The sequence below is a fragment of the Euleptes europaea genome, chromosome 2 (genome assembly GCF_029931775.1).
Source record: "Euleptes europaea isolate rEulEur1 chromosome 2, rEulEur1.hap1, whole genome shotgun sequence".
Classification (NCBI taxonomy): Eukaryota; Metazoa; Chordata; class Lepidosauria; order Squamata; family Sphaerodactylidae; genus Euleptes; species Euleptes europaea.
The window spans coordinates 13,124,024-13,149,029 of record NC_079313.1 but is presented as its reverse complement, the minus strand read 5'-3'; the positions used below and the strand labels follow the sequence as shown (position 1 = coordinate 13,149,029).

The 25,006-nt window shown below is 47.1% G+C and overlaps 1 protein-coding gene and 1 pseudogene across 1 annotated transcript in view; both read right to left on the bottom strand.

The window, feature by feature from the left end:
* Positions 1-16,240, bottom strand: part of LOC130473129 (ceramide synthase 4-like) — a 58,417-nt pseudogene extending 42,177 nt beyond the window's left edge.
* Positions 16,241-16,539: 299 nt separating this feature from the next.
* Positions 16,540-25,006, bottom strand: part of LOC130473128 (ceramide synthase 4-like) — a 74,805-nt gene continuing 66,338 nt past the window's right edge. The window contains exon 13 of the mRNA XM_056844659.1: positions 16,540-16,765. Coding sequence (XP_056700637.1) covers positions 16,540-16,765 — 226 coding nt within the window. The remainder of the gene's footprint in view (positions 16,766-25,006) is intronic.

Genomic DNA, 25,006 nt, shown 5'->3' with positions numbered 1-25,006 from the left:
CACAGGAAGTGAACTCCAGGACCAGCATGTGCTCCTGATACTTAGGGAAATTCATCCCCCCCATTTTATTCTCTGATTATCCCCTAGTTTCTCTTGGTGCTGCATTCCACACTTCCTAAAATCCTGTTAAATGTGGGGATTTTTTAAAAATTGCTTGCAGATGTCTTTTGCACAGCACGGTTTGAAACAGTGGGATGCACCTAACAAAATCTCAGTTAGCTAGGGCTGATGGGAGTCTTCTCTTAGTGGGCAACATTCACTGTGCAGCATATATCCCAATCGCAGAAGGGGCTTTAATAGAACATCTGCACCCCTGAAAACACAGTCCTCAAGTTAAAATTTTCCAGTGTGAAGATCTCTAGAACGGTGCTCAGTAGGGTTGCCAACCTCCAGGTAATCAACCAAAATAATCACCAATACCGTAATGTATATGTCAGCAAAAACTATCAGTATTAGGCTCTATCAACAATCTTTTATATAACAAAAACCTGAGTAACTCTATCTATACATACAAAAACACATAGTGCAATAGTGTAAATCAACACTGCAACATGTAATCATAGAAAACACAAGTGACATACAAAACCATACAACAACCTATATACAAAACAGAAGTCATCCAAAATTTTCAATAGTCCATTGGACATTTCCTCCAAGTATAGTCCTGGACGGACCTAATAAGGTAAGTTTCTTTCTGTCTTCTTTCAACAATTTCTTCACTCAAACTGAAGCCAGAAGATGCTGACAAGCATGGAAATGTCCTCCAGATTAGTAAACGTTTTCACCACTAGGTGGCTTCATCAGCCTTGGGAAACTTGCTCAGAAACTGTAGCACCGAATAAGGCTGATGAAGCCACCTAGTGGTGAAAACATTTACTAATCCAGAGGACGTTTCCATGTCCGCATCTTCTGGCTTCGGTTTGTGTGAAGAAATTGTTGAAAGAAGACAGAAAGAAAAGAAGTCACTTACCTTATTAGGTAAGTGTCCAGGACACAGTTAGGACACTGTCCAGGACTATACTTGGAAGAAATGTCCAATGGACTATTGAAGATTTTAGATGACTTCTGTTTTGTGTATAGGTTGTTGTATGGTTTTGTATGTCACTTATGTTTTTCTATGGTTAAATGTTACAGTGTTGATTTACACTATTGCACTGTATGTTTTTGTATGTATAGATAGAGTTATTCAGGTTTTTGTTATATAAAAAATGTTAATAAAGCCTAGACTGGTACTTTTTGTTAACCTCCAGGTAATAGCTGGAGATCTCCTACTGTTACGACTGATCTCCAGCTGACAGAGATCAGTGCATCTGGAGAAAATGGCCACTTTGGCAATGGGACTCTATGGCATTGAAGTCCCTCCCCTCCCCAAACCCTCCCCTCCTCAGGCTCCGCCCCCAAAACCTCCTGCTGGTGGCGAAGAGGGACCTTGCAACCCTAGTCCTGAGAAATGCTATGGGACAGAATGCAGGGCCTTTTCAGCCATCTTCTGGTGGAAGCATGGGAACATATCTTCCAAAAAAGGTGCAGCAAAAAAGGGGTCCCTGCTCTTTTTGAAACTGTTGGCACATTTGGCATTTTCGCATAGTACGGTGGGTGCAACAAAGGGTTGCCAACCTCTTGGTACTAGCTGGAGATCTCCTACTATTACAACTGATCTCCAGCCAATAGAGATCTGCTCACCTGGAGAAAATACAATAAATCAATAGGGGAGAGGTACCCAAAGCACATATATACAGAAAAAATACCACTATACACCTAAATGTGATCAATTATATAATTTCAAAAAGGTTTTATAATTCCAAATGTACACTTATAATATTCAAAATACTTCTGGTGAAGATGATGCAAAACAAGGACATAATTGTGAAAGCTTGCAAGGATAATTTGAATTGTTTGGACAAGTATTTTCAATATTGTAAGTGTACATTTGGAATTATAAATCACCTTCTTGAAATTATATAATTGATCACATTCAGATGTATAGTGGTATGGCTGCTTTGGCAATTGGACTCTATGGCATTGAAGTCCCTCCCCTCCCCAAACCCTCCCCTCCTCAGGCTCCGCCCCCAAAACCTCCTGCTGGTGGCGAAGAGGGACCTTGCAACCCTAGTCCTGAGAAATGCTATGGGACAGAATGCAGGGCCTTTTCAGCCATCTTCTGGTGGAAGCATGGGAACATATCTTCCAAAAAAGGTGCAGCAAAAAAGGGGTCCCTGCTCTTTTTGAAACTGTTGGCACATTTGGCATTTTCGCATAGCATGGTGGGTGCAACAAAGGGTTGCCAACCTCTTGGTACTAGCTGGAGATCTCCTACTATTACAACTGATCTCCAGCCAATAGAGATCTGCTCACCTGGAGAAAATACAATAAATCAATAGGGGAGAGGTACCCAAAGCACATATATACAGAAAAAATACCACTATACACCTAAATGTGATCAATTATATAATTTCAAAAAGGTTTTATAATTCCAAATGTACACTTATAATATTCAAATTACTTCTGGTGAAGATGATGCAAAACAAGGACATAATTGTGAAAGCTTGCAAGGATAATTTGAATTGTTTGGACAAGTATTTTCAATATTGTAAGTGTACATTTGGAATTATAAATCACCTTCTTGAAATTATATAATTGATCACATTCAGATGTATAGTGGTATGGCTGCTTTGGCAATTGGACTCTATGGCATTGAAGTCCCTCCCCTCCCCAAATCCCGCCCTCCAGAAGCTCCGCCCCAAAAACCTCCCACCGGTGGCAACGAGGGACCTGGCAGCCCTCGTGCAGCAACAAAACGGATGCTGCGTGATGGCGGAGCCAGCCACAAAAATGATTGCCACTGCTTAACTTCAGGAGCACAGTGTAGAGCCTTATGTTGTGCTGGCAGCTGTCGCCAAAGCAACATTTGTTTTAAAAAATCTCTTCAATCAAATCTCCAATAGTTAATCAGAAATCTTGCTGGGGGTAAGTCTTACCTGGCCCCACCCACTTCCTAAAAACACTTGGCAGGCACCAGAAAAGGTGCCGGCGGACACCATGCCATCCGCAGTCACCACATTGGGGATTCCTGCCTTGAGTGCTCTAGATATTGGCATAAGGGCTTATTATTCTGCTGGAGTGTGAACTTCTGAACTTCTGGTGTTAATATATGCTTTTTTTGTGTGGTATCTGACTGGTGCACAAGCAAACATCAGTAAGACGCTGCAAAAACGCAGCCACGATGCAATCCCATGTCGGATTCTTTTTGTGTCTTACTGATGTGCCCATGGGATCCTGTGCATTGCTAAGCATCACTCAGAAAGAACCTTGATACAACTGTACATGAAAATTTTGTTTTATTTCCAGCTTTTTACCTATGCACATTTTTGACAATGTGAAGAAAGGACGTCTAAGCAGTAGCAAGCTGAACACAGCCAGTGCTTCTGTAGAGTATTTAAAAATAAAAGACAAACAGCAGAGGGTTCCTGACATGTCAATTCCTTCTTGGATCCAAGAATGCGTGATTTAAAACACCATATGCTGGGTGGGGTTCAATCAAATGGCCCTAAATAACGGGGGTGGAAGTCAGCTGAAATCGAATGGCAAAAAAAATGGAATCTCCCCCCCCCCCAGTATTTTCCAGGAGTTTTTTACCAGTAAAAAAATAGCGGCAATTAAAGGGAGCCAAAAAGCAGACTTTTGATTTCTGTGTAACCAGTTATATATATATCCTTTGTGTTAATGTGACCCATAAATTATTCAGGTGACATTAATTGCTTGGATCCTACTGCCATATACTTTGTACATGGTTTAATTGCTATGTCAGAGAGGGATCAGGTGTGTCCTCAGCAAGGTTCTTTAACCTAGATAAGCAATACGACTTTGTTAAGAGCATTAAGAAGAAGTTTTTATAAAGATGTAGCCCAGGATTCACAATATTATGAAGGGATCTGATTATTTTATGCAGAAGACAAGCAGATGTAAAATTTAGAAGAGTTCTTTCTATATGCGTGTAAGCTCCTGACCCTTCGAACCAGAAATCACCACAGAGTCATATAGAATCCAATCAGATGGCTTTTACTGGTCAAAAAGGCAATACAGTGCATACAGGGAACTATGGCAGCTATGAGAGTCTCACTAGCCGAACGATAATATAAGGCAGTAAATGGCGGGAGATTATACAACATCAGCATACACAGACAGAGTCAACTTTCCCAGGAGCAGTGTTCCCAGGCCTTGGTATGTGTGGTCGGCCTTGAGGCTAGACAGTACAGTACCAACACAGAAACAATACTGAAACCGAGATAGCAGCCTGACATCCTGCCCCCCTTAAGGCCCCCTCCCAGTCGGTAAGGGGGATGGCCTGTCCGGGTAGGCAGTGTGAAAGGCATCGATTAGTTTGGGGGCGGAGACATCTCGTGCGCGAACCCATTCGTCGTAGGCAGGGGGGAAGTGCTTCCACCGGACCAAATACTGTAGGTTTCCATGGTGAACACGGGAGTCAAGGATTTTGGAAACTTCAAAGTGCTCTTCCCCCCCCCACCATAATGGGCTGTTCGGGGGGCGGATCGGGATGCCATCGTGGGGAGGCCGTATGGGGCTTCAGGAGGCTAATGTGGAAAACGGGATGCACACGCCTCAGGGTTTTCGGGAGAGCTAATTCCACCGTGACAGGATTTATGACCCGTGTGATCGGGAATGGGCCAATGAATTTAGCATTGAGTTTAAGGCACGGACGGGTGGAACGTAGGTTTTTGGTGGAAAGATAGACCAATTTACCCACTCGCAGTTCGCCCCCGGGGGAACGATGTTTATCAGCTTGTGCTTTGTATTTGCGCTTGGCTCGGTCGAGATTGTTAATGAGCCAAGGCCAAGTGGTACGGAGGGTGTGTGCCCAGGAAGCAATGTCAGGATCTCCCTCCCCCTCCACAGTGCTTGTGGGAGTGACAGGACCAAAATCCTGCCCATACACTGCATAGAATGGGCTAAAACCTGTAGATTGATGTACAGCATTATTGTAGGCATATTCTGCAAAAGGTAACATTTCTACCCAGTTATCTTGGTGGTAGTTAACATAACAGCGTAAATAACATTCAAGGACAGCATTTACACGTTCAGTTTGACCATCGGTTTGGGGATGGTATGCAGTAGACAATCCTTGTTCTACCCCCACCAACTTGAGAAATGCTTTCCAAAACTTGGAAACAAAGCCACTGCCGCGGTCACAGATTATTTTGCGCGGAAACGAATGTAATTTGAAGATATGTGTCACGAAGAGGCGGGCCATTTTTTGAGCAGAGGGGATTCCTGCGCATGGAACCAAATGGATTTGCTTGGAAAACAAATCGGTAACAACCCATAATACAGTTTTTCCCCCGCTGAGAGGGAGATCAGTCATAAAGTCCATAGCAATCACTTCCCATGGTCTGTTGGGTGTTTCTAGAGGTTGCAGTAGCCCCAGGGGTTTGCCTTGTGAGCGTTTCATTGTGGCGCAAACAGGGCAGCTGCGAATAAAAGAGTCAACATCGGAACGCATTCCCCCCCACCAAAATTGTCGGCGCAATAAGTGGAGAGTTTTTAAGAATCCAAAGTGTCCAGCTGTTTTTACTCCATGAGCTAAGTGTAAAACGTCTTTTCGAAGTGCCTTAGGTACGTACAATTTAGAGTCTTTGTACCATGAGCCCCCCTGTTCCATTACCCCAGGGGGTAGGGTATGAGTGGAGCGTTCAGAAAGGCAGTGGTCCCGAAGGGTATTTAAAAAGGATTCGGAGATGGGAATCTTGGCGGGACCCCCCCCCCCGGCTATAGTAGTTTTAGGAGTAGTTATGGGGGTAGAGCTTACGTGCGGTGGTGCGCAGGTTGTAGGCGGTAGGGCAGCCGGTGGGGTTGGAGGATCGGGATCGTCGGTTCGTTGCTGTTGCGAGGGCGGTTGGGTAGCCGCTCGGGTTGGAGGTGCTGGAGAACTGGATCTGGGATGCTGTTGCTGAGATCGTGTTTGCACGGCCAGTACAGGAAGGGCTCCCCTTTGCGTAGGGGTGAACAGAGAGTCAGTCGGTCTCTCGAGTTTTACCGGGTATTGTGGTAACCGGGAGAGGGCATCTGCGAGAACGTTTTGCTTCCCAGGAACATGCTTTAGGACGAAACGAAACTGAGCGAAGAATTCAGCCCAACGTTGTTGTTTCGCTGATAGTTTATGGGACCCTGTGAGGGCAGCTAGATTCTTGTGATCGGTCCAAACCTCGAAGGGGATATTGGACCCCTCTAAGAATTGCCTCCAGAGAGTTAGGGCATGGTGAACGGCCGCTGCCTCTTTTTCCCAAATGGGCCAGTTCAATTGTGCGTGCGCAAATTTCCTCGAAAAGTAAGCGCAGGGGTGAAGGAGGCCATCCGGACCTTTCTGGAGAAGGGCCCCTCCCATAGCTACATCGGAGGCATCGACTTGCACAACAAACATTTGGTTTGGGTCCGGGTGCTGTAATACGGGTTCGGATGTGAAGAGGCGTTTGAGAGCCACAAACGCAGCTTGGCATTGATCAGTCCACAGGATTTTTGCGGAAGGTAAGGTAGCTGTGTTTGCTTTCCCTTTGGTTTTTAGTAGATCAGTAATGGGTAGGGCCACTTGGGCGAAGTTAGGAATGAACCCTCGATAAAAGTTTGCAAACCCCAAAAACTGTTGCACTTGCTTGCGGTTGGTGGGGGGAGTCCAATCGAGAACGGCTTGGACTTTGACAGGGTCCATGCGAAGACCTTGGTGGGAGATTATGTATCCTAAAAATGTGAGCTGGCTTTGATGAAACTCGCATTTAGCCAGTTTGGCAAAGAGTTGGTGGTTGCGCAGGCGCTGCAGAACTTCTCGGACTAGAGTTACATGCTCTTCCATGGTTTTTGAATAAATAAGAATGTCGTCTAAATAAACCACCACCCCGCGATATAGCAAGTCATGAAGGATTTCGTTGATGAGTTGCATAAAGACCCCCGGGGCCCCTTTTAATCCGAACGGCATCACGAGGAATTCATACATACCGAAACAGCTAGAGAAGGCAGTGAGGTGCTCATCTCCTTCGCGGATGCGGACTCGGTAGTAGGCTTCCACCAAGTCTAGTTTGGAGAATATCCGGCCCTCCTGTAACTGTCCCAAAATATCAGAAATTAATGGGATAGGATAGGCGTTGGTTTGGGTAACCGCATTGAGTTTTCGGAAGTCAATGCATAAACGAAGGTCGCCCTCCTTTTTTCGGACAAAAAACGCGGGGGCCGAGTTTGGGGCATTCGATGGGCGAATGAACCCTCTGGCGAGGTTTTTGTCAAGGAAGTCCCGGAGAACAGTGCGCTCGGAAGCGCTCATAGGGTAAATTTTGCTTTTGGTTAATGTGCAGTCTTTGACCACCTCAATTGTACAGTCCGAGGCTCGGTGGGGGGGTAAGGTGTCACATTCTTTAAGGTCGAAGACATCCACGAAGTCTCGATAGACGTTAGGTAGGACTGGAAGCGCTGGGACATCGGAGGCCAATGCTGGGACGGGTGGATATAACAGCGCAAAGTTCTGCCGGTGCTGATCGCACATAGGACTGGCGAAGGAGATAGTGTTTGTTTCCCAGTTAATGCTGGGACTGTGTCCTTTAATCCAGTTAATACCCAAGACCACTTCAAAACGGATAGGGGCTATAGTGAAGTCTATTTGCTCCCAGTGGGAGCCAATTCCCATTGCCACCCCTATGGTGCGGTGATCAACTGGACCCCCCTGGAAATGGCTTCCGTCCATTTGGGCAAATTGGACGGGGGCGGGTAAAGCCTCAGAGTCGGCTCTGAGTGCAGCAAAAGTGGCTTCGCTTATGAGAGTGCGACAGCAACCGGAGTCAATTAGTGCTTTGACGGGTAGTTGTGGGCCACCGTTAAGGTGTTGTAAAACTGCATCCACGTAGACGGTGGAGTCCACTTCTTTGATTTTGGTAGGAGCATTCGGTTTGATAGGAGGATCCTGAGAGGTCTGTGGAGACGCTCCATTCACCACAGACCGGAGCCGTTTTTTGACAAGTCGAGGGGAGATTCCAGGTTTAAGGCTGGAGAATTCCAAGGATTTTCCTCATCCGAAGAGGGAAAGTTGTCCCCCAATGGGGCACTTGTAATCCGAGACCCGGCGGGGTCGTTGGTAGTAGGCAGGGAGGCTGGGTCCCCGGCATGGAGTGCAGAGGGTGTGGGTCTTCCCGGAGCTGCGCTGCGGGTGGCCGCGGTGCCTCTGGGTGGTGGACGACCTCTGGCGCGGGTTGTCGTGCTGGGATGAAATAATTCATGGCGGTGCGGGCAAACAGCTGCAAAGTGGCCCATTTCTCCGCAAGTAAGACAGGCACCCCTCTGAAATCGGGCGTCACGTTCCTGGGGCGGACGTGGAGGATTTCGTGGGACGGGCGGTGGTGCCTTGGGTTGAGGCTTTTGGGTGCCTTTTTCCTTGTGCTTTTGACGGACGAGAGAAATAAAGCGTCGGCGGCTTTCCACTTCCTCGGCCAATAGGATCCAGTCTTCGAGGGTATCGGGATCGCCCCGCATGTAAGACCAGTTCAGAACGTCAGGATGCAAGGCTTCCCTGAAATGATGGATCAGGGTGGTCTCGGGCCAACCTACAATTTTACTTGCCAGTCGTTGAAATTCATCGGCAAATTCTCGAACTGTAGCAGAGCCTTGTTTTAATTGTAAGAGTTCCGTTTTGGCTCTTTCCCCCAGGAAGGGGTTCTCAAACCTCCTTCTCAGGGCAGTCATGAAGTTGTTGAGGGAACGAATAGCACGAGAGCGGGTGTCAAACTGGAGGACCATCCAGTCAGCCGCTTTACCTGTCAGAAGGGAAGCTACATAACGCACCCGGCTATCTTCCGTGGGGAAAAGCTGTCCTTGTTCTCGCATATAACTGTCCACTTGATGCAAGAAACAAGGCAAAGTCTCGAGAGATCCGTCGTACGTAGTCCTCAATTTGAGTTGCTTCCAAGGGCCGGGCGCAGGTTGGCCCGGTTGCACGGGTGGTCCGGGCGGAGGAACAACAGGAGCTCCAGGAGGCAAGGATGGAGCAGGCACATTAGCGGGTGGTTGGGGTGGCTGTATGGGTACCCCCTGACCCGGTATCGGAACGGGCTGTGTCTGGGCTATCAGGGTTTGTTGTAATTGTCTGTTCTCCTGAAGCATACATTCCATTAGTTCCTGGAGTTGATCAACACGGTCGGAGAGCTCCCGATTCTGGGCTCGTAAGAGGTGAACCTCCTTACTTGGGCCACCAGTAAGATGAGGTTTACTGGTCCGGAAGCTTGTGGCCCATTGAGAGCTATCCCCATATAGATCCTCGTCTTCAGACTCTCCTGAGTCTCGACGTCGGTCAGCCAAACGGCGTGCGCGTTGGGTCGCGCGCGACGGGACAAACGCCGGGGGAAAAGACAGACCTGATAGCCCTTGTACATTGTCCTTGGGGCGCGTGTCCATGTTCGCCCGATCCCTAACTCTTGCTGCAGCCGCCCTGGCTGCTTCAGCAGCTTCTCTCTCTCTTGCGACCTTAGCCGCTTCGGCGGCTTTCTGATCCGCAAGAACTTTGGCGTTCTCAAGTCTTAGGGCAGCCTCTGCCGTAATGCGCAGCAAAAGTTCTGTCTCCAGGAGTGAGAGTATGGGGTCGGGTTCCCCGCCCAGCAGAGGTTGTATTTGAACCGCCAGTGCGGGTGCCTCGGCTCCAAAAGTCGAGGTCAAAACTTGAGCCAAGGTGGCTACCGGGGTGTCCTTTGTACATTCCACAAGGAGAAGAGCGGTGCTAATAGCGACTCGCTTGGCCTCAGCCTGACAACTGGCCGCATCCGGGACCAGGGAAAAACCCTCCGGCGGGGCTCCCGCCATGGTAGAACTAGAGGAAAGAGTCTCTCAAGAAATAAGATTATCCAAAAGTCCAGTTAGTATTTGTAAATCCTCAGTTGCCAACCGGGCATCGTCCAGTAATTGATCCAAGTCTTGAAGATCTAAACGAGTATCAGTATCCTCCGACGTCAACATCCAGAGAGTCCCTTTGAGAGATTGCCACTGTTCCTGTACCAGTCCCCTCAAGCGGCAAACCTCTAGGGTAGTCCTGAAGAGTTCAGCGACTATGTCCTGTAACAGGGTGGGATCCTTCCGAGAGGAATCCAGGATAATAGGTCACTCGGAGAGCTTCTCAGCTCCCATCCAAGCGGCAGGCGAACCCTCCTGGGTTCCAGCCTGACTAGTAGTACAATGAAGAAGGAGATTGATAGCTGCCATAATGTAAGCTCCTGACCCTTCGAACCAGAAATCACCACAGAGTCATATAGAATCCAATCAGATGGCTTTTACTGGTCAAAAAGGCAATACAGTGCATACAGGGAACTATGGCAGCTATGAGAGTCTCACTAGCTGAACGATAATATAAGGCAGTAAATGGCGGGAGATTATACAACATCAGCATACACAGACAGAGTCAACTTTCCCAGGAGCAGTGTTCCCAGGCCTTGGTATGTGTGGTCGGCCTTGAGGCTAGACAGTACAGTACCAACACAGAAACAATACTGAAACCGAGATAGCAGCCTGACAATGCGTAATTGTCACCTTCGCTATAAAAATGTGTATTGTGAAGGTTTAGAGAACCAGTGTGGTGTAGTGGTTAAGAGCAGTGGTTTGGAGCGGTGGAGTCTGATCTGGAGAACCGGGTTTGATTCCCCACTCCTCCACATGAGCGGTGGAGGAGGCTAATCTGGTGAACGGGATTTGTTTCCCCGCTCCTACACACGAAGCCAGCTGGGTGACCTTGGGCGAGTCACACTCTCAGCCCCACCTACCTCACAGGGTGTCTGTTGTGGGGAGGGGAAGGGAAGGTGATTGTAAGCAGGTTTGATTCTGCCTTAAGTGGTAGAGAAAGTCGGCATATAAAAACCAACTCTTCTTCTTAAGCAGGGTTCTGTTGGTGTTGTCCAGTCAGCAGAGACTTTTATATTTTGGTGAGCATATCTCGTGCGCTGGGCTCCCCGGTTTAAAGCCTGGTTGACTTTAGTCTTAAAGAAAGTGTAATCATTATGCATTTGTATCAAGCTCAGAGCATTAGGAATATTTACAGCTCATTCCTGAGCTTTATGGCTGCCGAGGATGGCATGGCCGAGGCGCTGCTGCGCTGCCTCCAAAGCGGTTTCCCAGCTGCCGAAAGGCTAAAAAAAGCGGTTTCCCAGGAAAAACCTGGTGCAGCACGCTGTTGGTGGAGGGGGCGTTCCTGGGCTGGAAGGGCTTAGGAAGCTGACTAACATCAGCTCTGCCCCCAGAAACATCCCCCCCACATACACACCAGGACTGCATTTCTCTTCTGGGATTAGGGTCGCCAAGGACCCAGTGTGTGTGTATTAAGTGCTGTCAAGTCGCTTCCAACTCATGGCGACCCTGTGAATCAACGTCCCCCAGAATGTCCTATCTTTGACAGCCTTGCTCAGGTCTTGCAAACTGAGGGCTGTGGCTTCCTTTATTGATTCAATCCATCTCTTGTTGGGTCTCACTCTTTTCCTGCTGCCCAAAACTTTTCCTAGCATGACTGCCTTTTCCAGTGACTCTTGCCTTCTCATAATGTGACCGAAATACGATAGCCTCAGTTTAGTCATTTAAGCTTCTAGGGTCAGTTCAGGCTTGATTTGATCTAGAACCCACTGGTTGTTGTGTTTTTGTTTTTTGGCAGTCCACGGTATCCATAACACTCTCCTCCAACACCACATTTCAAAGGACCAATGATGGTGGGTAGGGCTGTTGAAAAAAAAATTCGGTTAAATTCGGATTCGGCAAAATTCAGCTCGTTTTGATCCGGAAAGTGCCGAAGTCCAAACTCCCCTGATTCGGGTCCGTGGAATTCGGTGCCCAGTTCCGAGTTCGGGAAAAATTCAGCCGAATAAAGCCATTAAAAACACATTTGTGCCTTTCCGCGGCTCCAGGGGGCATTTTTGGAGGTAGAGGTCCCAAAATTTCAGCGTAGCTTGAGGGGGCCCTTTTTGCAAGAACCCCCAAGTTTTGTAAAGATTGGGTTAGGGGGTCCCAAGATATGGGGCCTGGAAGGGGTCCCCCCAAATCGCCCACAAGAATAAAGGCATTAAAAACACATTCGCCCCTTTCTGCGGCTCTGGGGGGTCATGTTTGGAGGTAGAGGTCCCAAAATCTCAGCATACCTTGAGGAGACCATTCTTGCAAGAACCCCCAAGTTTTGTAAAGATTGGGTCAGGGGGTCCCGAGATATGGGGCCCGGAAGGGGTCCCCCCAAAATTGCCCACAGGAATAAAGGCATTAAAAACACATTGGAGCCTTTCCACAGCTCTGGGGGGGGGCATGTTTGGAGGTAGAAGTCCCAAAATCTCAGCGTACTTTGAGGAGACCCTTCTTGCAAGAACCTCCAAGTTTTGTGAAGATTGGGTCAGGGCCCCCCGAGTTATGGGGCCCGGAAGGGGTCCCCCATCTGCTCATTGGAATAAAGCCATTAAAAGGGATGTGCTAAAACGAATGACAAGTCAGCCCATTGGAAGCAATGGGAGAGGCTGCCCAGCCCATTGAAGATAATGGGAGAGGGGAATGTCGGTTGACTTGCATTGACTCCACTGAAATACATTACAGGGGATGTACTAAAACAAATGACAGGCTAGCCCATTCGAAACAACAGGAGAGGCTGCACAGCCCATTGGAAACAATAGGAACCAGCCAGAGAGAGACTCACTGACCCACAGTTAACTCCACACGAAGTTCACAACCAGTGAAAACAGTAGAAAGCACAGTCCCACACAGAGGCAATCAAGCCCACCCCCCTTTGGCTTCCCCCTCACACACACACACACACACACACACACACACACACACACACAGAATCTCCCCCCCCCACATACACACACACAGGAAAAAAATTATAGAGAATTATAGAGAAAAGCCCCCAAATGGGTCTTACTGTGGATGTCTTCTTCTCTTCTATCAGGAGCAGGGACTGGGAGGACTCAGGAGTAATCCTATGCAATATGATTCTAGCAGACTCACACACACATACTGTCTGACATGAGAGGTTTTGCCTTGGATTTGCTGCTCTCTAGATGCACATTAAGGATTGCCTGCTCCCATTCATTCCAATGGGTGGATGGGGGGGGGACCCCATAACTCTGGATTAATTGCCTTTTAGTCAGACCCCCGGGCCGGGGCAATGGTACGGCCCAACTGCCGAGGCAACCAGACCCCCAGGCTGGGGTAATGGTACGGCCCAACTGCCAAAGCAACCACCAGACCAGACCCCCGGGCCGGGGTAATGGTACGGCCCAACTCGAATGTGTTTTTAAAGGCTGTAATGGGCAGATAGGTGGGGGACCCCTTCCGGGCCCCATAACTTGGGACCCCCTGCCCCAATCGTCACCAAACATGGGGGTTCTTGTAAGAAGGGTCACCTCAAGCTACACTGAAAGTTTGGGACCTCTACCTTCAAACATGCCTCCCCCAGAGCCGCGGAAAGACCCAAATGTGTTTTTAATGCCTTTATGGTTATGCTGCTGATTCGGAGCTCCTGAATTTGCTGGATTTATTTGGCGATTGCCCTGAACTCACCAAATTCGGCTCGTTGCTTTCCTGCCTTTTAAAAATTTGGTTCCATCCGAACTAGAAACCGCCGAATTGGGGAAAATTCAGCTGTTTTTTGGTTTGAGCCTTACTGAATTGACAGCCCTAGTGGTGGGCAAAACCCCGTCAATCCACCCAGCTTCCCGTCGACCAGCTGAGGGTTGGTGGACAAGCGCCTGGGAGTTTGAGTGGTAAAAGACCCCTTGCAATGCCTTTACACCCAGAGGTGCAGCACTGCGACGGGCTTTTTACCACCCAAAATCCCAGTTGGAGTGGTAAAAGGCCTCTTGTGATGCAGCACTTCCAGGTGTAAACCAGAAGTGAAACGATTGCATTGGCGCAGCCACACGCGATCCCTGCCTCAGCTCTGCCCAAAAAACCTCCTGCCAGAGGAGAGGGGGACCTGGCAACCCTACCTGGGATTTAGGACCCAGAGAGACTGTGGCAGCAGGAGATAGGACCCAGAGAGACTGTGGCAGCAGGAGAGTGGTGTGCAGCTCCACAGCACCCAGGTGCTGATGTAACTGCCCCCGCAGCCAGCATAAGTGCCTCTTATCACAGAATAAGAGAGCCCTTACGCCGGTGGCAGGGTCACGCCGCATCCAAAGAACTTTCAGCCCATTTCTCAGGAATGGGCTGTTAGTTTTAATAGCATAGAGTCCAATTGCCAAAGCAGCCATTTTCTCCAGGTGAACTAATCTCTATTGGCTGGAGAACAGTTGTAATAGCAGGAGATCTCCAGCTTGTACCTGGAGGTTGGTAACCCTAAGGGAAAGGAAGCAGAAAAGACAGCCAAAGATGGCTGCAGTATTTAGAAAAGCTACTTTGGAGCAGTCAGTATTTGCATAAGTTGCATCTACCTGTCTCTACTTCTTGATGGACTTATTGCATCTGTCTGTCTCTACTTAGATGAAGGACTATCTTTTCCCTTATACTCCTGTGAGCCGACTACATTAGTCAGGCAGCCATTTGTTGGCTAGCCCACCAGTTAGGGTGGCCCATCTAGCATTGACCTGGGCCTTGTCCATGGTGGCTCCGGCTTTGTGGAATGGGCTCCCTGAAGAGGTGAGGGAAGATCCTACCTAGGAGATCTTCAGGAAGCGCTGCAAGGCTCACCTATTTGCCAGGGCCTTGGAGGGGATGTAAACAACAGGCATCTTTTCAGGCGGGAGGGATTTGGGGCTCCTTATATTATGTTGGGTTTTAGCTGGGGATGTTTGAACTATTATTGTAGGCTGCCCTGAACCATGAGGAATGTTTTAATAAATAGATTCCTCTCCCTATATTTAAAAGCCATCAGCTATTCATCTGCCATTTCAGACTTTAAAAAAAGAAAAAAAGGGGAAATGAAGATTAATTTCTTCTTGACACTATAAACAGAAAAGTTGCCAGGTCTCTCACGCAATTCACCAATCTACTTGATAGCAGATAATGCAGTATCCGCTTCTCAGAAAGTGTTGTTAGCTGTTTTATCCGGGGAGTGATATATTTATTTCATGCAATATTGTTTTGTGTACATGCTAAAACAATGTGGTCTAGAGAGTCTACTTGGTCTGGGCATTTGGTTCGTCTGCAGTAATTTTATTGTATCTCCCTTGCGTCTCGGCTGAGTTGAAGGCATTATACCTTGCCAATAAAACAGCTCATGTAAAGTTGTGGATTTCTAACCAGTGGAAACAGTCTGGCAAGGAAAAAGTACCATTAAAGGGTACCTGGAAGAAGAGAAGTGAACATTTATTATTTGCGTCCTTGAGCACTGAAGACCAATCCTCATTTAAGATCTATTTTGTAACTGTGTACAGCTTGCTTTCCAAATACTATTCCTTGCTGTTTTCAATCGCTCTGTTGGGAGGGAAAATCTTTTGTCTAACCTACTACTCCAGATGGACACAGAGAGATGTGAAATTAAAAACTGAAACAAATCAGGAGCTCTTGATGGCTAAAGAAGGAGTACCAAAATTTACAACAGACCGAACAGGAGCTTCAGGGCTAGAATCAGCTAAGGAGGCTTTAAATCTCCACGAAGCTGAATTGAGATTAAATCTCTAGATCATGCCCAAATTGATCACCGAGGGAATGGACAAAAATATGTTCAGCGGCAGCAAAAGTGAAGCACGTGGAAGGCAATCAGCAGAATTCACCTTTGGTTGCTGACTCCTACGGTTGAACTGAAGTGGCATGAAGAAGGAAGAGAGAGGACATGTATGCATAGTTGTTGTTTTTAGTTTCCCTGTGTTCAGCGATGTATAGATTCCTCTGCTTTATGAGATCTGTGATTTTTTTTTAAAACTATTTTTATTGCAAAAGTAAAATATTCTGTCTCTTCCCTAGAAGCAATGAGACTTCACAGTAAAACCAGAGAGGTCTGTTTGGGATACTGTTTTGCCCGTCGACAGCAAGGAGGAAGTGCTCTCTGAAAGGGAGCCCCTTTGAACAAGATGTCTGACCAAGGAATACTCGACACGTTGAGATGCTCGCAATGGGAGCCCACTTGCCTTTCAAAGGCCAGCCGCAGACCGATGAGGAGGAAAGTACAAGGGATGCCGAGGAGGAGATGCTGGAGCTGAGGGTAGTGGATCTCGTCGGTCTCTTTCATGTCTTCCCAGGTAAATCTCAGAGGGAGCCAAATTTCAGGTTTCCAGAACCACTCGGTCACAGACAGCATCATCCTAGAGGAAAGTAAGAAAGAACAAACCAGGTGAAAATCAGTATAGTTCCTTGTTGGAGAAATTATGGTACGCGTGCCAGAACCGGCACGCCGAGCCCTCTCTGTGGGCACGAGTGGAGCCGTCGCCAGTCTCTCTCCTGTTCAGGCATAGGCTTGAGACCTCAGTCTGCTTTCCTTCTTGGCCTCCGCCCCTCTGGCATTTAAGTAGGCCCCCATCCTCCTCCCAAGCCCTGCCCCGAGTCCTTATTAGGACCAGGCGGCGCACGCCTGTCCACTTCCTGTGCGCGCCCTGCCGCCTCTTAGCTGGGTGGTGGCGCCGAGGCTAGCTGGCCGCCCGGCTCATGCGGGGGCGGCGTCTTCCCCGCTCTCCTGCCGGCTCCTGTCCCTGCCGACTCGGGGTTCTCCTGTCTCCCCTCGTTGGGCGAGGTAGGTGGGGCCACGGCCCTCATTCCCCTGTCCTCTCGGCCTGTCGGCGGGGCGTCCCTGTTCCCCTCCGTGGTCGGCTCCTGAGGGGAAGATAAGTCGCTGTGGGAAGGGACCGAATGTAAGCACTTGTCCCGTGACAATCCCATAAACAACATCCGTAGACAGGTAGTCCCAAAGAGAGTTGGTTTATTGGAAGATCTACAGGTTAACAGCAGCTAAGATTCAAGATGGCACTAATGAGAACTAGCAGCATGGAACAAGGCATATATTGAAAGCATAGAACAACTCAGGCAACCCCCCTCCCACTGAGGTAAGATTCCCACAGAGTCCTGAGTCAAAACAAATACTTGGCAGTAGAGCTGACCTTGGCCAGCACCTGGAGAAAGCACAACATCCTCTGTCAGACCATGCCTGGCAGTTTCTGTTCACTGCCCAGGCTGGGCCTGACATTCTGCCCCCTCAAAGGCCTTTCATTTTCCGGGCGCTGGTTTGTGCGGGTAGGCATCATGGAATTCACGGACCAGGCGAGGGGCGGAAATATCGCGTGAGCTTACCCACTCGTCATGAGCAGGACCAAAGTGTTTCCACTTCCAGGACCCAAGTGTTTCCTGACACCACCGCCATCCCGCCCGAGTCTCTTGCCTCCCTCTCCCCCGTTCCCCGTGTAGAGGTGGGTCCTCCCTGTCGGGGAGGGGTAGCCAGGTCCGAGCGGATCCCGGCAGGGTCCGTCTCTTGACACAGACTATCTCTGCCACCTAAGGAAGAATCAAACCGACTTACAGTCACTTTCCCTTCCCCTCCCCACAACAGACACCCTGTGAAGTAGATGGGGCTGAGAGAGCTGTGACTAAGCCAAGGTCACCCAGTTTGCCTTATGCGGAGGAGTGGGGAATTAAACCCGGTTCTCCAGATTAGAGTCCACCGCTCCAAACCACCGCTGTTAACCACTACACCACACTGGGGAAAGAAAGAATCTTGCCACGGTCTTGTCTTTTTATGTGTCCAGTCTCTCCTAGCAGTGTTCAGTGCAACTGTGTTGCATGGGGGGGGGGCAATAAGAAGTTGCAAAATGGTGCTTGTTCTGCCTAGCCAGCTGCCCTCCCTAAGCCTCCGAGAAAGTTGGTATTCGGGTCTCCCATCTTGGAAGGAACAGGTTATGTCTTCATCATGCTAATAATTTTCCATATCACACCTGGCCCTGTGGGCCACCTATGGCTCCATCCGGCTAGTGCAGGGTTCCCTTTCTCTCCCCCTCTCCCTCAGGCCACTGATCCCAAACGATTTCAATGCCATTTGCAGCTGGGTTTAACTGTGTGAAATGGCACAATCCACTTGCTAAGGATTGTTAAAATGGATTGAAAGTGCACTATTTGGCATGTGTGAAAGCGCCCTCAGTATGAATCACTGCACAGTTTATCCACCGACTGACTTCCTTCAGTTATTTCCCTATGCTTCATTGGGGTGGGGGGGAATTGGAAGTGTTCCGGATGCTCAAATCTGCGCCTTAATTCCAAATATATGGAGATTTGGCCATTTATGCATGGTCAGTTTTGATGCTCACTCAAATCTCTTTTTAAAAATGCAACTTTAAAACTGCCTATTCACGGTCTCGGAGCAAAAGGAGAAATTCCACCCCTCCCACTCACCTGCTCCTTTGTTCCTGTTTGCATAGCCATTAGCATGTGCATAGCTAATGCGCCGCTGTTATTTTGCATGGTTCCTTCAGGGGGATTCTTCAGGGGGATTCTTCAGGTTAAATCGCCGTGTTGGCATTTCACAATAAATAAGTGGGTTTTGGGTTGCAGTTTGGGCACTCGGTCTCTAAAAGGTTCACCATCGCTGGTATAGTTCCTTCGAAGTGCTACCAAATGTTCCTGGAACGTTGGCGGTGAGAGAAGGTAGGGGAGGCAGACACAGCCAAGGAATTTTGGAATATTCAGTGGTGCTGGCCACCAGCCTGAAAGACTGAAATCCAACAGGAGCATCTACACATTTTGATTCTGCCACATATTCACCTGTACATAGACGCAATCCTGCGGAAGTTGGCTGATTGAAAGTTCCCGCAATAGCAAACAAAGGGGATTTTTTGCGAAGCTCCTGTGGGGGCATTTTTGGGGGTAGAGGTCCCAAATTTTCAGGGTAGCTTTCAGGGACTCTCTTTGCATGAACCCCAAAGTTTTCTGAAGATTGGGTCAGGGGGTCCAGTGTTATGGGCTCTGGAGGTGTCATCCCTCCCTCCTCCATAGACAAGCATTAGCCAATTAGCGAACAGAATTAGACTCTTACCTTCCTGCTTGTGTATGGAGGCATGTGGGGGCGTCCTCTTCCAGACCCCATAACTTTGGACCCCCAACCCTATTTTCACCAAACTTGGGGGTTCTTGCAAAAAGAGTCCCTGCAAGCTACCCTGCATGCTTGGGGGCTCTACCTCAAAAAATGCCCCCCCCCGGGCTGAATTTATTCGGGAAACCTGAAAATAAATCAAATTCCCATATTTACCTGTATGGGAATTTGGCTTATTTCAGGTTTTCTGGAAAAAATCGGGCCCAATAAAGCTGAAACCGAATTTTACCTGATTTTTTTTTGCACACCCCTAGATGGTGTCTTGCTGTATTCAGCTTCTTTTTGTGGGGTGTTTTGCCAATGCATTCCTGGGCATTGGATATAGCGCAACACGCACACACATCAAATTTGCTTTTAAAATTATTTATTATTTATTTATGCAAACTGCTTTCATGCTTGTTCACCAAAGTGCCTGAGATAATTTATACAACAAAATCCAACATGCAACTCTTGTACAATATAAAAAGGTAAGGGTAATCCCCTGGGCAAGCACTGGGACATTCCTGACCCATGGGGTGACGTCACATCCCGACATTTACTAGGCAGACTATGTTTATGGGGTGGCTTGCCATTGCCTTCTCCAGTCGTCTACACTTTATCCCCAGCAAGCTGGGTACTCATTTTACCAGCCTCGGGAGGATGGAAGGCTGAGTCAACCTTGAGCCGGCTACCTGAAACCGACTTCTGTCGGGATCGAACTTAGGTCGTGAGCAGAGCTTTTGACTGCAGTACTGCAGCTTAACACTCTGTGCCACGGGGCTCCTCGTACAATACACCAAATCCTAATTTGAGAAAGCTGAACAGTGTAGGGATTCCCCCCCACACACACACACATGCAATTAATTAAAAGAAAACTCATAGCATTCAATTGAAACCAATTAAAAGGACCTCAGAAAACAGAAGAGAGGAAAAAAGCAAAAAAACACTCAATCAAGGAATTAAAAACCAGCTGACAGCACCGATATGCATGTTAAAGAGCATATTAGTGCCCAGAGGAAGGAGAGCATTCCAAACCATGGGGGAAAATAAACAAGGGCCCAAGATGAAGAACATAGTCCCTATCTGGAGGCAGGATTTTATAAATCTGCATGGACACGTTGGGGTATGTGCAGTGAGAAGAGACAAAAGAATGGACTTAAGCAATGTGACAAATGTTGCATTGCACACCATGCTCTGTACAATGTTTAGAGCTCAAGCATGAAAAAAAATGGAGGACTTCTCATGGTTTGGACCTTATTTAGAAATAAGATCAGGTCAACCCCAAAACACAGAGAACATTTTGGAGGAAGAGAATTTTGGAAGCATTTGATATAGGCTTTGGTTTTCAGCATTCTAAGTCCTGGGAACAGCACGAGACAAGACAGAAGTGTAGAGAATTCAGGGAAGCTATCAGGGGAAGTGTCAGGCCTTGCCTGTGCTGGATACAGAGAATACCAGGCATGGTCTGACAGAGGATGTTGTGCTTTCTCCAGGTGCTGGCCAAGGTCAGCTCTACTGCCAAGTAATTGTTTTGACTCCGGATTCTGTGGGAATCTCACCTCAGTGGGAGGGGGGTTGCCATGGCATCCTGATTGTTCTGTGCTTTCAGATATAGGCCCTGAACCATGCTCTTAGTTTTCATTAGGGTTGTCTTGACTCTTAGCTGCTGTAAACCTGTAGATCTTCTAATAAATCAACTCTCTTTTGGACTACTCGTCTGTGGATGTTTGTTTATGGGATTATCACGGGACAAGTACTTACAGGCAGACTAGAAGGTGTTGGCTCAGGATGATTCAGAGAAACCCGCTCCTGTCTTGGGACTGGAATAGAGGTGGGGAGATGCCCACACTGTTTTCCTCATCCCAACTGTATGTGTAACTCATAAGCGTAGCCAAGACATGGAGCAATTTCTGCCTCACCCAATTTTGATTTGGCCATACGGCTATTTGTAGAGTTACCAGGTCCTTCTTCGCCACCGGTGGGAGGTTTGGGGGGCAGAGCCTGAGGGGGGCGGGGTTTGGGGAGGGACTTCAATGCCATAGAGTTCAGTTGCCAAAGCGGCCATTTCCTCCAAGTGAACTGATCTCTATTGGCTGGAGATCAGTTGTGATAGTAGGAGATCTCCTGCTACTACCTGAAGGTTGTTATTAGACTGAGCAAACCGAAAAATAATATAACAGATACACTAACCACAATCAAGTAATTAGAACATAAGCCTAGACTCTTTCAATATTATGGCATGTATTATAACTCATACATAAAAAATATCAAATGCATTTCAAGATCCTTGTTTGATTTTCTATACTTGCCATTCTTTATGTATGTTATATATTGACTGCTACAATATTGAATGACTTACTCTTTGCTTGATATTCTTTATGTATGTGTTATAATACATGCCATAATATTGAAAGAGTCTAGGCTTATGTTCTAATTACTTGATTGTGGTTTGTGTGTCTGTGATTTTAACGCACGAATAGGGCCAGATGATAATACTCTCTTCCAAAATCTTATAGGGAATTTTGATGAATCTTTCCTGAGTTCCCTATGGTATACTAGAACTTCCAGGGACTCGGTAATCAATTCTTCCGGCTTAAGTCTGGCCCAATTCGCTATTCAGAGGAACCTAATAATAGTAAATGGGCGATCACAGATCGACCCTAATGGAGATTTCACTTTTTTTAACCAAAATGGTGCCAGTGTTATCGATTATTTTCTGGTTTCATTAGATCTCTTACCTCTAATCAGTAATATGGAAGTCTGCGATTACATGGGCAGTGACCATCTCCCTATCTCTCTTTCAATCAACCAATTATGTGTTCCACACTTAATACCGTCCTACCATCAAATATTGCACCAATCCCAAAAAGCCCTAGCTCGTGTTTACTGGAGCCCTGAGCTTGATTACTTGGTGCGTGGCAAAATGCAGCTTTTGGAGGTGACTTCGTTGAAAGCTGCCCTCCTTGAGCAAGAGTCTGCAGCTACTGTCTTAAATGTTTTTTTCAGATTAATTGATTTATTTAAACCTCTATTTACTAAAGAAATCACCTCAAGCTTGCACGCTCTATACAAACGAAATTCTTGATTTAACCGCGAGTGTAGACTACTCAAACGAGCAATAACCAGGAAACATAGAGAATTCAGAAGGAACAACACTATTTCAGTATTGAAGGAATTGTTAACTATTAAAAAGAACTACAAGGACTTGGTAAACTGGAGGAAAAAGAAGCCCTATATAAAAATTGGAGGAGCTTGATTACAGCTATAAACAACAATGATAATTCAACCTTCTGGCGGACTGTGAATTCTTTAAGTAATGGCTATGTCAGAGTCCCCGCATGTATCCCGTCTTCGGTCTGGGTAGCTTACTTCAAGAGCCTCTTCTCCTACTCTGTGGAAAACCAGGGTCTTATACCTGTAGCACCTTCTATTTTGCTGAATTCCTGGGCCAGATGTGTCTCCTAAGGACATTAAACCGCTCATTGATCGCCTACGCTCAGGCAAAGCCCCAGGTCCTGATCTAATTCCCTACGAACTTTTTAAAGTCAACAGCGAATGGTGGGCCAACATTCTTGCTCTTGTATTCACACAAATTAATGCATCAGGAGCTATCCCAAAATCTTGGAGACATACCATTATCGTCCCAATCTTTAAAAAAGGTCAGCGCTCTGACCCAAGCTGTTATCGTCCAATCAGCCTTTTGTCTTGCTTAGGCAAATTGTATTCCTCCTACTTATTAAAGAGGCTGTTGGACTGGGTTGAGAGTAATGACATCCTTGGCTGGGAACAGATTGGCTTCAGAAGGGGTTGGTCTGTCATGGACCACTGTTTAGTGCTCTCCCATCTAGCCGAGAAATATTCCTCCCCCCGAAATGGCACCCTTTATGCGGGTTTTATGGATCTTAAGGGAGCTTTTGATACCATCCCGAGGGAGAGGCTATGGTTGAAACTATCACATTCTACTATGGATAGGAGGTTACTATGGCTTATCCAGCAATTTCATACTGACCTCACAGCTCAGGTTCGCTGTGGCAACCAAGGAGAACTAACCGAGCCTTTTGAACTGGCCAAGGGAGTTAGACAAGGTTGCCTCCTTGCTCCTCTCTTGTTCAATCTATACCTGAATGATATGGCAACCAATTTCTCAGAGTTTTGCCACCCCCCAAAGCTTGCAAGCCATTCCACCCCGATTCTACTCTATGCTGACGATGCAGTTCTCCTGTCCCGCACAAGAATTGGTTTGAAAAGATCTTTGCAAACTTTTTCTGAGTACTGCTCTAGGGAAGGTCTTAAAATAAACCATCATAAATCTAAGATCATGATCTTCACTAAGAGGAGAAAAATGCCTCTTTTTCGCTGGGTATTAGATGGCTTTGAGGTTGACCAAGTCAAGGAGTTTGTTTACCTTGGCATTCTGCTTTCCCATAACCTAAATTGGAATGCCCATCAAAAAGCAGTGTCCAACAAAATTAAACCTGGGGTTGGTGCTATTGCCAATTTTTTTCACACCAAAGGTGGCAAATATATTCCAGGGGCTATTCAGGTTTTTAACCTGAAAATTACCCCAATTATCCTCTTTGGTGTTGCCATCTGGATTACAGTCATCAATGAATCTGTAGATCGTCCACTGCTTCAGTTCTTACGAAAACTCCTAAATGCCCCTCAATGTGTTGCTGGCGTTACTCTTCGTTCCGAGTTTGGCCAAATGTCACTTGAAGCTAGGGCGTGGTTGGCCGCCTTTAAACTACACCTTAAACTGTGCTTTAGCACTGAGGGGTTCCTAGCTTCTCTGAAGCATGACCCTTTCAAATCCTCATGGCAAAAAATCTTAGATGAGAAACTGGCGTTGCTGGGCTTCTCGCAGGATATGTTATCAGATCTTGGGAAAACTGAAGCTTTTGCCAAAATTAAAAAGCGCATTAAAGAGCTCGATTATAACAGCACTACTTTTCGTGCTCGTCGTGTCTGTTCATCCCAGTTCTTCGGAATACCCCCTCCACGTGGTCTGCCTGCCTATACATATTATCTGACAACTCCGCGTCTCTGTAGAGCTTTTTGCTTGGCTAGATTGAATGCTAATCCTTCTATGGTAATGCAGGGCAGAATTCTGAATATACCATACTCAGACAGGATCTGCCCTTGCTCTTCTGGCTCTATTGACACATTAGTCCATGCCCTTTTGGAATGCCGCTTTTACGAGGAACTTCGATCGCACTATATTTCCCCCCTTTTAATATACAAATCCAATGCCTCTGTGACTGACATAATGCCTTTTTTACTAAGCGACAGGGACCCTAAGGCTACATTGTCAGTGGCAAGATTTGTTTCAGTCCTTATATCCCTCCAACACTAGATATATGCTGCTCAAGATCAATTGATCAAGGAGCTTCTATGGGATAAAAGGAAGGAAGGAAGGAAAGGTTATATTATTTTTCGGTTTGCTCACTACCCGGAGGTTAGCAACCTTATCTATTTGGCACAAGGATGGAGTGTCTCAAGACCACAGCTTTGCCTCGTGGTTGTGCAAGCCTTGGAGATTGCGAAAAGTCTTTACCAACCTGTTTTCATGGCTGAAAGCAACAGGAAAGAGAAAAGGCAAAAGCTGGAGAGAGAAAAGTATGTCACACAGGAGAACTTTCCAGGGAGATGTCAACCGATGAGGTAGATTTGTATGGGACAAGGAGGTCCTTTGCATGCCCTGATCCCAGACAATTTAGGTCCTGAAGTCTGGGAATTCTTGTTCTTCTTAATTACCATTTTAACGACAAGAAGCATAAGCAGTGAACATCGTATACTAAAAGGGAAGCCTAAGGTTGACTACCTCAATTACAACATAATTTCACTCTGAGAATTCCTAGCAGCGTTGGCCAGTTGTACAAATTTCTCCCATGCCATTACCCCAAAGAGAATGTAGTGGAACAAGTCCATATGAACGGCGCCCAGATTTCAGTCTGAATGGTTCTACCAGCACCACCCACTTTTAATTTCAGCATTTATTTGTTTAATTCATTTGTACCC